Genomic DNA, 12,247 nt, shown 5'->3' with positions numbered 1-12,247 from the left:
CAACATACAGAAGTGTGCTGGTTATCAAGGGGCAAAGTATTGTCACATTTTTTTTTAAATTGAGAGACGAGCTTAAAGTTTTATTTACTGACCATCATTTTCACTTGTCTGACCGCTTGCATGATGACAAGTGTCTCACACGACTGGCCAATCTGGGTGATGTTATTTCTCACCTGAATGATCTCAATCTAGGATTACAGGGACTTTCCGCAACTATATCCAATGTGCGGAACAAAATTGAGGCTATGATTAGAAAGTTGGAGCTCTTCTCTGTCTGCATTAACAAGGACAACACACAGGTCTTTCCGTCATTGTATGATTGACAATGTCAAATGTGATTTAGCGAAGCACCTGAGTCAGTTGATTGCGAAATTACGCAGGTACTTTCCTGAAACAGATAACACAACCCCCTGGATTCGTTATGCCTTTTATGCCCTGCCTCCAGTCCACTTACTGATATCTGAACAAGAGAGCCTCATCGAAATTTCAACAAGCGGTTCTGTGAAATTTTTATTTAATTTAACCAGAAGCCACTGCCAGATTACTGGATTGGGCTGCTCTCAGAGTTTCCTGCCTTGGCAAATCGCGCTGTTAAGACACTGATGCCCTTTTCAACTACGTACCTATGTGAGAGTGGATTCTCGGCCCTCACTAGCATGAAAACTAAATACGGGCACAGACTGTGTGTGGAAAATGATTTAAGACTGAGACTCTCTCCAATACAATTCAACAATGCAGACTTATGTGCATCCTTTCAAGCACACCCTTCTCATTAACCTGTGGTGAGTTATTCACAATTTTATATGAAAGATGGTTAAATACAGAGGAAAATTATTGATTATTATATTATTATTTATGCCCTGGTCCTATAAGAGCTCTTTGTCACTTCCCACGAGCCGGGTTGTGACAAAAAACTCACACTCATTCTTTAATAAATGTTTACTAAATGTTTAATAAATTTATTGTATAGTGTGTGTGTGGCAGGCTTAAAATGATGGCAAAAAACAACATTTGAGAGTGCGCTGACCCTGGTGCTGGAGGGGGTAGGCAGCTGGAGTTTGAATGTTTGAAGGGGTACGGGACTATAAAAAGTTGGGGAACCACTGATTGAGTGTATATATAAATCTTTGGATGTGCAGCTTGTCACCTCTCAGGAGAGTGGTACTTAGCAGAGAGCTGGGCAAAGCGACGACCGTGTCCTTGAGAGTATTAACATCCATAATCCAATGTGCCTTGTCATTGTCAAAGGACTGGCTGGCTCAGTGGAGTGGTTGCCTACTTTTGCTTGACACAGCAAGTCCAACTCTCCAACCAACTCTGCCAGTTTTGGCACAGAGTTTGAGGCCATAGAAGCAGTCACATGATTGGCCACTTGGTGGCAATACAGGAAAGGAAGTGAATAGATGCATAGACATAGTTTTATGTTTTCAGATTGTTTATGCAGTGCATGCTTTATTCACAATCACAGCACGAATGAACCAAACAAGACCATCTGACCACTCATCGTGCTAAGACTCCGTTTTATTCTTTTGGATGAACTAATAACAATTATAAACATAGAGCACAATCACTTCCTATCACAAACTACTCAAACATAGCTTTAGAATAGATACGATTGCACTGGAGAGATACGCTCATTTTGTTGTTCATATGGCGTCACGTGATACATTGTTTATCTGTGTTCGATTATCTAGCCAGGGCCAGACCCACCATGTTCTGGGCTCTGCTGAAGATGGAATAGTACTGTCGGATGAAGATGTCACCCAGAATCCACAGGTCGGAGTTACTAGACTGGAGACCGGTGCGGCAGCCATAGTAGGTGGACTGTACGGGTGGCAGAGAGACAGAGAACTAGTCAAAACAATGTTACGGTCACTTCATGGCTACGTAAGATCTACACACACCACAGACACACACACACACCTGGCGGACGTAGGTGGAGGCTGGGAGAGTGAAGGCCTGTCCGTGGATGTGGAAGACCATCGCTGGCATGTTGTTGACGTTGTTACAGTTCACCACATTCTGAAAAGAGAGAGAGACAAATAGAGGGAGGAGAGGAGAGAGAGGTATGAGAGGAGAGAGAGGTATGAGAGGAGAGAGAGGTATGAGAGGAGAGAGAGGTATGAGAGGAGAGGAGAGGTATGAGAGGAGAGAGAGGTATGACAGGAGAGAGAGGTATGACAGGAGAGAGAGGTATGAGAGGAGAGAGAGGTATGAGAGGAGAGAGAGGTATGAGAGGAGAGAGAGGTATGAGAGGAGAGAGAGGTATGAGAGGAGAGAGAGGTATGAGAGGAGAGAGAGGTATGAGAGGAGAGAGAGGTATGAGAGGAGAGAGAGGTATGAGAGGAGAGAGAGGTATGAGAGGAGAGAGAGGTGTGAGAGGAGAGGAGAGGTATGAGAGGAGAGGTATGAGAGGAGAGAGAGGTATGAGAGGAGAGAGAGGTATGAGAGGAGAGAGAGGTATGAGAGGAGAGAGAGGTATGAGAGGAGAGAGAGGTATGAGAGGAGAGAGGTATGAGAGGAGAGAGAAGTATGAGAGGAGAGAGAGGTATGAGAGGAGAGAGAGACTATAAATTAGACTGTGTGAGTTATTTTCTTGTTCTTGTTGAGTTATGTCAGTAGTGGTGATGGGAACAAATCATTTACACAACATTATGCCTGGCTCTTTGTGACACATCACCAAAACAACATTATATGACTTACATCTCCGTTGGCGGAGTGGGCTCCCACAGCACGAGCCATGCTGGAGATGTCGGCCTGAGGTCCCACAATATTAGAGGTGCCGGTGTCCACGATAGCCTGGCAGCCGCCGTTACAGGCCACAATCTGTCCGTTCACAGTCACACTGCAATGGACACACAGATATACACAGATCAGGAGGAGATGGCTGCTTGAGAACTGTACTGAACCACTTCATCAACCAGTATCATAGGATTATATAACCCATTAACCTCTAACGAGCCCCTACCCCGGGTCCGGGAGCACCCCCCACCCCCCCCCACACTGATTAGCATCGCTAGCATAGCGTCACAATTAAATAGTAGCATTTAAATATCATTAAATCACAAGTCCAAGACACCTAATGAAAGATACAGATCCTGTGAATAAAGCCACCATTTCAGATTTTTAAAATGTTTTACAGGGAAGACAAAATATGTAAATCTATTAGCTAACCACGTTAGCAAAAGACACCACTTTTCTAACTCCATCAGTTTCTTACTCCATCAGGTGCTATCACCAATTCGGCTAAACTAAGATATTGATAGCCACTAACCAAGAAAAAACCTCATCAGGTGACAGTCTGATAACATATTTATGGTATAGGATAGGTATTGTTAGAAAAATGTGCATATTTCAGGTAGATATCACAGTTTACAATTGCACCCACCGTCACAAATGGACTAGAATAAATACATAGAGCAACGTGTTTACCTAATTACTAATCATCAAACATTTTGTAAAAATACACAGTATACACTAATCGAAAGACACAGATCCTGTGAATACAGACAATATTTCAGATTTTCTAAGTGTCTTACAGCGAAAACACAATAAATCGTTATATTAGCATACCACATGTGCAAGCATTACCCCAGCATTGATTCTAGCCAAAGAGAGCGATAACGTAAACATCGCCAAAATATATAAATTTTTTCACTAACCTTCTCAGAATTCTTCAGATGACACTCCTGTAACATCACATTTCAACATACATATACAGTTTGTTCGAAAATGTGCATATTTAGCCACCAAAATCATGGTTAGACAATGACAAAAGTTGCCCAGCTGGTCAGACAATGTCGTGCGCCATATTAGACAGTGATCTAGTCGTATACATAAATACTCATAAACGTGACAAAAAAATATAGGGTGGACAGCGATTGATAGACAATTTAATTCTTAATACAATCGCGGAATTACATTTTTTAAATTATCCTTACTTTTCAATACAGTTTGTGCCAAGCGAAGCTACGTCTAATAAGATGGCGTCATAAGGATTAACATTTTTCGACAGAAACACGATTTATCATAATAAATTGTTCCTACTTTGAGCTGTTCTTCCATCAGAATCTTGGGCAAAGAATCCTTTCTTGGGTCTAATCGTCTTTTGGTCGAAAGCTGTCCTCTTGCCATGTGGAAATGCCCACTGCGTTCGGCATGAACTGGAAACCTGCCCGGGCGCTTCAAAGTGTCTCAGAAATAAATGTCCCAAAATCGCACTAAACGGATATAAATTGCTATAAAACGGTTTAAATTAACTACCTTATGATGTTTTTAACTCCTATAACGAGTAAAAACATGACCGGAGAAATATTACTCCCTACACTAATGCTTGGAAAAAGAGCAGGTCCGTGTCCACCGCGCGCCCGGCGCATCTGGAAAAGAGTTCCTACCTAGACGTTTTTTTGATTTATAGTGGCTGTGATTGGGCAATCGACACCATTCAAAGCGTCATCACGTAAAGGCATCCAGTGGAAGACGTAAGCAGTGTCCGTATGCTCATAGCCATAACAGTGGCCTTTAAACTGACTCCAGATCAGGGGCCAAAATGTTTGAAATCTGACTCCATGTCAGGGAAATTGCTGTAGAATGAGTTCTGTTCCACTCAGAGACAAAATTCCAACGCCTATAGAAACTAGAGAGTGTTTTCTATCCAATAATAGTAATAATATGCATATTGTACGAGCAAGAATTGAGTAGGAAGCCGTTTAGTCTGTAATGCAATTATGCTAATGAGAAAACAGCACCCCCTGTAGTCGCAAGATTAATAACCATTTATAACCATATAAAACCTTATGTAACTGCAACAGTACCTGTCGACGGTGATCTGCCAGTACATCTGAGAGGACAGGGGGATCCATGCGATCTGGCCTTGGTAGTGGTTGGGGTCAACGCCTCCGAAGGTCACCATGCTACCTACCGCAGAGTTACTGGAGATGGACGACAATAGAGAGAGAGAGGGAGAGAGGGGGGAGAGACGGGGGAGGGGGAGAGAGAGGGGGAGAGAGAGAGAGCGAGAGAGAGGGGGGGAGAGAGAGAGAAAGAGAGAGAGAGAGAGAGAGAGAGAGAGAGAGAGAGAGAGAGAGAGAGAGAGAGAGAGAGAGAGAGAGAGAGAGAGGAGAGGCAGAGAGAGGGAGAGAGAAGTTGCGTCAGTTCATAGTTCCATGTCTGCCAAGCCATGATGGTATGTGGGAGCCATGTGGCTCTGGTCAAAAGTATACAAAACTATATAGGCAATAGGGTTCCATTTCAGACACAGCCCTGGTTGACCTCCACTCTGACCACTCACCGAGTCAGGTAGACAGAGAACATGTCTTGGTTGACGAGATGCTGGGTCATCATGTTGTCAAAGACTGGTGTGGCCTGAGAGGCTGCCAGGCGGGGGTAAGCCAGACCCAGGATACCATCAGCCTTCATATGAGCCATGAAGGGAGCCTCCGATTGACTCAGCCCAAAGATCTGGTTCTTCACAGGGATCCCACCCACCTACAGAGGACCAGGAAGAGGAGGACGTGGAGGAGAAGAAGAGGAGAGAGGAAGAAGGAAGAAAAGGAGAAAAGGAGAATATTTAAGATAGTACTGAAACCTACACAATGTTTCCAGTCCTCATGTTGTTTCGTTGAATTCTGTTCCTTACCACAACGGTGTCGAAGCCCTCGAAGCCAGTCATACTGCCAGTGCCGTATTGGATGGACAGGCTCTTCCCAGCATTCTTGAAGGTAGAGGACAAACTGGGGTTGAACCTGTTGTGATTGGCTGGAAGGAGGGGAGACACGATTAGCCTGGGAGTGTTTGTGTGTGTGTGTTTGTGTGTGTGTGTGTGTTACATACCGCAAGCTGCGCTGCTGCAGTAGATGGAGGGAATCCACAGGTTGGATGAGCCAGTGTCAAAGATGACAGTAAAGGACTGAGGAGGAGTTCCAATGGAGATCACTCCAAAATAAGCCAACTAGAGAAGATCAAATAATGAAATAATGATTTGTATTAATAAATACCTCCCCCTACCCTATGATATTATAAGAATTAGCTGCATGACACCAGAATACCTAAAGGTCATCAGTAATCGAATTGTTGATTTCAAACTAAAGTTCTCCTGGTGGATCAATAATTCATTTAGGAAGAAGAGGCCAAAAGAGGTGCTTCAGCCGTCTCTGCTGCCTCACACAGTGGAAAGTGGAAAGTGCTTTCCATTCTCATGCTTACATCAGCGTCGTTGGTCATCTGCTCGCTGGAGATATATAGGTTCTGGTCGTCAAACCTGGTGGGGTTGAAAGGGAACTTCCCTCTGTACTCATTCCACAGACCCTGCTCCTCCAGGCTCTCCCTGGCACTCTTCCCCTTGATCAGCGGCACCCTGTGGAGGAGGAGAAGTCCGGTTAGGCAAGCAGCTCAGTTACAGAAAGTTTCTGGTCAAAGGTTCAAGACCTTCTGGTCAAACCATTGCAATAAACGTTATGGCAGCATAGGCTAAACAACTGTGTGTGACTATTCAAATCATTCACTCATTTTGGGCATTATACCTTTCACTGCATTCTGATCTGTAGTGTAATGTAAATATAGCAGTATAGCAGGAGTATAGCAGGAGCATAGCCAGGGTATAGCAGGAGAATAGCAGGAGTATAGCAGGAGCACAGCAGGAGCATAGCAGGAGTATAGCAGGAGCATAGCAGGAGTATAGCCGGGGTATAGCAGGAGAATAGCAGGAGTATACCGAGCATAGCAGGAGTATAGCCGGGGTATAGCAGGAGAATAGCAGGAGTATAGCAGGAGCATAGCAGGAGTATAGCCGGGGTACAGCAGGAGAATAGCAGGAGTATAGCAGGAGCATAGCAGGAGTATAACATGGGAATAGCGTGAGTATAGCATGAGTATAGTAGGAGTACAGCTGGAGTATTATGGGGGTATAGCAGAAGTATAACTGGGGTATAACAGGAGTATAACAGGTGTATTACGGGGGTATAGTAGGCGTATAACTGGGGTATAACAGGAGTATAACAGGAGTATAGTAGGCGTATAACAGGAGTACAGCAGGAGTATAGTAGGAGTTTAACAGGAGTATAACAGGAGTATAGCAGGGGTATAACAGGGGTATAGCAGAATTAACGTACTGGATGATGCATTCCGAGAGTGCCACCACGGCACACAGAACGATAGCCCACTTCATGATGCGATGTCTGGTCTGCTCAGCTGTCACCTGTAGAACTCGTTCACCTGTGCCAAGAAGCAATTCGTCAATCAACCCATCAAACACAATGTATTGCAGTTCTTTTGCTCAGCGCAAACCAAGCAAGGTAGAGACCATTGAGAGGAACCAGACTCACCTGTAGATGCCTTTGGATGAGTGATCTGAGACCTGTGTGTGTGTGTTGTCTTATATACAGACGGTCCACAGTTCTAACTCTGCACTCCTTTATCGCTACGATAAGAGAGTTTGCACCTGCCATGATAAGTAATGGTGAAATAATGGATGACCTCGAGACAATGTCAATCTGACGATTACCTGGGAAATGTACAGTATGTTGGTTCCAACGGCTACATTACAGTAATGTGTGTATACTGTTGAAAAGTGCCAGTTCTAATCATATAATGGCTAACCTGCCAGACTTCTCTCTAGGAGATGAGATGACTTGTGTTGACTCAGTGATATAAAGTAAAGGTCCCACTTGCAAATACCCTCCTATCAGCACACTTTTCCCTCGAACGATTAACTTTTGGATTAGGCAGCCATTGTCACGTTCTGACCTTTATTTCCTTTGTTTTTGTCTTTATTTAGTATGGTCAGAGCGTGAGTTGGGGTGGGCAGTCTATGTCTTTTCTATGTTGGGGTTTTGAGTTCGGCCTGGTATGGTTCTCAATCAGAGGCAGCTGTCAATCGTTGTCCCTGATTGAGAATCATACTTAGGTAGCCTGGGTTTCACTTTTGGTTTGTGGGTGTTTGTTTCCGTGTGAGTGTTTGTTGCCACACGGTACTGTTTCGGTTTCGTTCATTTCACGTTTATTGTTTTGTATTTTGTAGTGTTCAGTTTATGTCTTTAAATAAACATTATGGACACTTAACACGCTGCATTTTGGTCCTCCGATCCTCCTTGTTACTTTTCATCCTCATAGGAGGAAGAGGAAAGCCGTTACAGCCTTATTAAGGTACCGGATCTGGGAGGGTGGGTCGGTAGAGGTTTTAAGGCTACTGTACCTCTGATAAAATGCGAAGTCAATCAGCTAGGGATTATTTCATGAACTGACATGACACATTTATAAGAACATTCACAGTGTTAACAAATATCTGGGGGATTATTTAAAGATGAATGTCACTATATGTTTCAAATAGAAAATAAAAAGGCCATTCAACACAAAACACAGCGTTACTTCAGGGCCATCGGCCGTATGTCTTCATTGATCAGCAACAAAAATATACATGTCATGGTCCTTTGAGATTTAAAAAATACTCCTCTATTCAAATATGTTTTATACGATAGATACACAAGAAGTAAAAGGTAAACAACCCCAGCCCCCCAAATATGTACAGTTGAAGTCAGAAGTTTACATACACCTTAGCCAAATACATTTAAACTCAGTTTTTCACAATTCCTGACATTTAATCCTAGTAAAACTGCCCTGTTTTAGGTCAGTTAGGATCACCACTTTATTTTAAGAATGTGAAATGTCAGAATAATAGTAGAGAGAATTATTTATTTCAGCTTTTATTTCTTTCATCACATTCCCAGTGGGTCAGAAGTTTGCATACTAATTGAGTGTATTTGGTAGCACTGACTTTAAATTGTTTAACTTAGGTCAAACGTTTCAGGTAGCCTTCCACAAGCTTCCCACAATAAGTTTGGTGAATGTTGGCCTATTCCTCCTGACAGAGCTGGTGTAACTGAGTCAGGTTTGTAGTTCTCTTTGCTCGCACAAGCTTTTTCAGTTCTGCCCACTAATATTCCATAGGATTGAGGTCAGGACTTTGTGAAGGCCACTCTAATACCTTGACTTTGTTGTCCTTTTTGCCACAACTTTGGAAATATGCTTGGGGTCATTGTCCATTTGGAAGACCCATTTGCGACCAAGCTTTAACTTCCTGACTGATGTCTTGAGATGTTGTTTCAATATATCCACATCATTTTTCATTCCATTTTGTGAAGTGCACCTGTCCCTCCTGCAGCAAAGCACCCCCACAACATGATGCTGCCACCCCGTGCTTCACGGTTGGGATGGTGTTCTTCGGCTTGCAAGCCTCCCCCTTTTTCACACGATTAAAATAAACATCCTTAAAGTGTAATTGTAACTTTAAAATGATATTATGTGAGCTAACATTAAAATAAGCATCCTTAAAGTCTAATTTCTAGGAAGTACTAATGGTACTGTCCGCATTCATACACAGGTGCTTTTTCAAAGCCTATGTCAAATACTCCAGTGACTGTAATTGGCTCCAATTAGTTTAATTGGCTCCGATGAGTTTAATTGGATTCAATGAATGTAATTGGCTTCAATTAGTTTAATTGGCTCCAATGAGTGTAATTGGCTCCAATGAGTTTAATTGGCCTCAATGAGTGTAATTGGATCCAATGAGTGTAATTGGCTTCAATGAGTGTAATTGGCGCCAATGAGTGTAATTGACTCCAATGGGTGTAAATGGCTACAATGATTGTAATTGACTCCAATGTGTGTAATTGACTCCAATTAGTTTAATTGGATCCAATGAGTTTAATTGGCTCCAATGAGTGTAATTGGCGCCAATGAGTGTAATTGACTCCAATGAGCGTAATTGACGCCAATGAGTGTAATCGACTCCAATGAGTGTAATTGACTCCAATGTGTGTAATTGACTCCAATGTTTGTAATTGACTCCAATGTGTGTAATTGACTCAATGTGGGTAATTGACTCCAATGAGTGTAATTGACTCAATGTTTGTAATTGACTCCAATGTGTGTAATTGACTCCAATGAGTGTAACTGACTCCAATGAGTGTAATTGACTCCAATGTGTGTAATTAACTCCAATGTGTGTAATTGACTCCAATGTTAGGAGTTGAGAAATAAAGTTGACATCAATAGAAAGAAAATATTCTCATATTTCTACTGTAGGTAAATCCAAAATATTTATTCTGTTGTTGCTAGCGATATTCGTAAAACATTGAAATATATTTAGTATTTGTTTGACTATTTTTGGTTTTGTTTTAGGTATTTTCGCAGGACCCCTGCAGTACCTCTCCGGTTGAATATGCTTTACGGTGTTCTGCAGTTTAGAGATAAAATACTTCCCACTGTTCACAGACGTCAGTTCAATGTCTAGTTTTTATTTACATTTGGTTCTGTTGCCAACTAATGTGAATAAAACGTGAAATCAACAAAACATTTCACCATCCCGTTGGATTTAGGTTAAAAGTTGGTTGACAAAAAGACGAAATTCCCTTACATTGACGACTTGTTGCATATCCAATCAGTTTTCCACGTTGATTCAACGTCATCGAATTTTTGGTGTTGAAATGACTTGGAAACAATTGATGATTGTTAACTGAACTAACTGAATTTGTTTTAGTTGATTCAATCAGTTTTTGCTTAGTGGGATGCTAGCTGAAAGGCTCGGGTGTAATCAACTAAAACAAATTCAGTTAGGTCCCTCTCCGTCTCATTTTTAACCTGTTTGGGCTGCAGCCCGACACCGGTACACTTATGACAACATCCAGCTCAAGTGCAGGGCGCGAAATTCAAAAGATATTTTTTTTAAATATTTAACTTTCACACATTAACAAGTCCAAGACACCAGATGAAAGGTACACATCTTGTGAATCAAGCCAACATGTCCAATTTTTAAAATGTTTTACAGGGAAGACACAATATGTAAATCTATTAGCTAACCACGTTAGCAAAAGACACCAATATTCTTACTCCATCAGTTTTTGACTCCATCAGTAGCTATCACAAATTCAGCCAAATAAAGATAAAAATAGCCACTAATCAAGAAACAACCTCATCAGATGACAGTCTGATAACATATTTATTGTATAGCATATGTTTTTTTTCGAAATATTTGCATATTTCAGGTATAAATCATAGTTTACATTTCAGCTACAATCAGAAATTGCACCGAAAGCAGCCATAATATTTACAGACACCAACGTCAAATACCTAATTACTCATCATAAAACATTTCTGAAAAATACATAGTGTACAGCAATTGAAAGACAGGCATCTTGTGATTCTAGACAATATTTCCGATTTATTAAATGTTTTATTGCGCAAACAAAATGTAGCGTGATATTAGCGTAGCCACAATAGCCAGAAACACTTGGGCGCCCACGACCAGTCAACATGCACGACAGATATTATAAATAGCATCATAAAATGTTTCTTACTTTTGGTGATCTTCCGTCAGAATGTTGGACAAGGTGTCCTTTGTCCAGAACAGTCGTTGTTTTGATCTGGAACGGCAAATATCCCTCTTCATTTAGCATGGGCACTTGCCAAGTGGCACGGATCACTCCAACGTCAACAAAGTTAGAGAACGGAACACGGCAAAACTCCCTAAAAAATTTCAATAATCTGATTAACCTGTTATGGCTGCACGCTGAATATTGAAAAAACTGGAAAATGTGTGCACATTTTCAAACGGCCTCCTAAGAAACTTTTTATTTTCCAATATGCATATATTTACTACTGTTGGATAGATAACAGTCTGTAGTTTCTAAAAAGGTTTGAATTGTTTCTCTAAGTCGAACAGAAATATTTTTACAGCCATTTTCCCAGCCGAATTGAGTTTCCCAAAATGCGATGTGTCTCTTTAAGACCTTCTCTATAAAAGGCCATTTGACTTGTGACCATAGGGACACGTCAGAGGCGTTCGTCAGACTGTAATGCGGAAGTGAGAATTGAAAGGAGTCGAATATCTCGTCCCTGGACTGAATAACACAACTTCTTGTGAGACCTGCGCAGTTAAAATAAAAATCCGGGCGCGAAGGATAATTTGATCTCGGCTTCTGGAACAAGGTAGATAACGTTGAATATGATGCCTGACTACGATATTATTTGATACATGTCACAAAATCATCCTAAAGTATGTTTTTTCAATATACTTTAATTATATTATTGCAATTTATTCTGGACTTTAGATGTGAAACGACGGAAGAATTTTTTGAAGAAAAGCTTTCTAGCGCAGCAATGCTATCGTGCTAGCTAACCAAAGAGGGAAATAATTCGTTCTGGAACCCAACTAAAGACTCTACTGGACATTGGACCCCGTTACAACATTCTG

General features: G+C 41.7%; 1 protein-coding gene across 1 annotated transcript; it reads right to left on the bottom strand.

The window, feature by feature from the left end:
- Positions 1-1,686: 1,686 nt before the first annotated feature.
- On the bottom strand, positions 1,687-7,277 carry LOC129851025 (pepsin A-like). The gene is made up of 9 exons (XM_055917224.1): positions 7,110-7,277; positions 6,205-6,355; positions 5,833-5,950; positions 5,639-5,757; positions 5,291-5,487; positions 4,815-4,931; positions 2,704-2,845; positions 1,924-2,022; positions 1,687-1,824 (listed from the first exon to the last, which is right to left on the bottom strand). The coding sequence occupies exons 1-9, from the start codon at positions 7,163-7,165 to the stop codon at positions 1,687-1,689; spliced, it is 1,137 nt and encodes a 378-aa protein (XP_055773199.1). The 5' UTR covers positions 7,166-7,277.
- Between the last annotated feature and the right edge of the window lie 4,970 nt (positions 7,278-12,247).

This window comes from Salvelinus fontinalis, chromosome 1, assembly GCF_029448725.1.
Source record: "Salvelinus fontinalis isolate EN_2023a chromosome 1, ASM2944872v1, whole genome shotgun sequence".
NCBI classification, from domain to species: domain Eukaryota; kingdom Metazoa; phylum Chordata; class Actinopteri; order Salmoniformes; family Salmonidae; genus Salvelinus; species Salvelinus fontinalis.
Note: the sequence above shows the minus strand (reverse complement) of the source record. Positions and strands in the feature narration are given on the sequence as shown.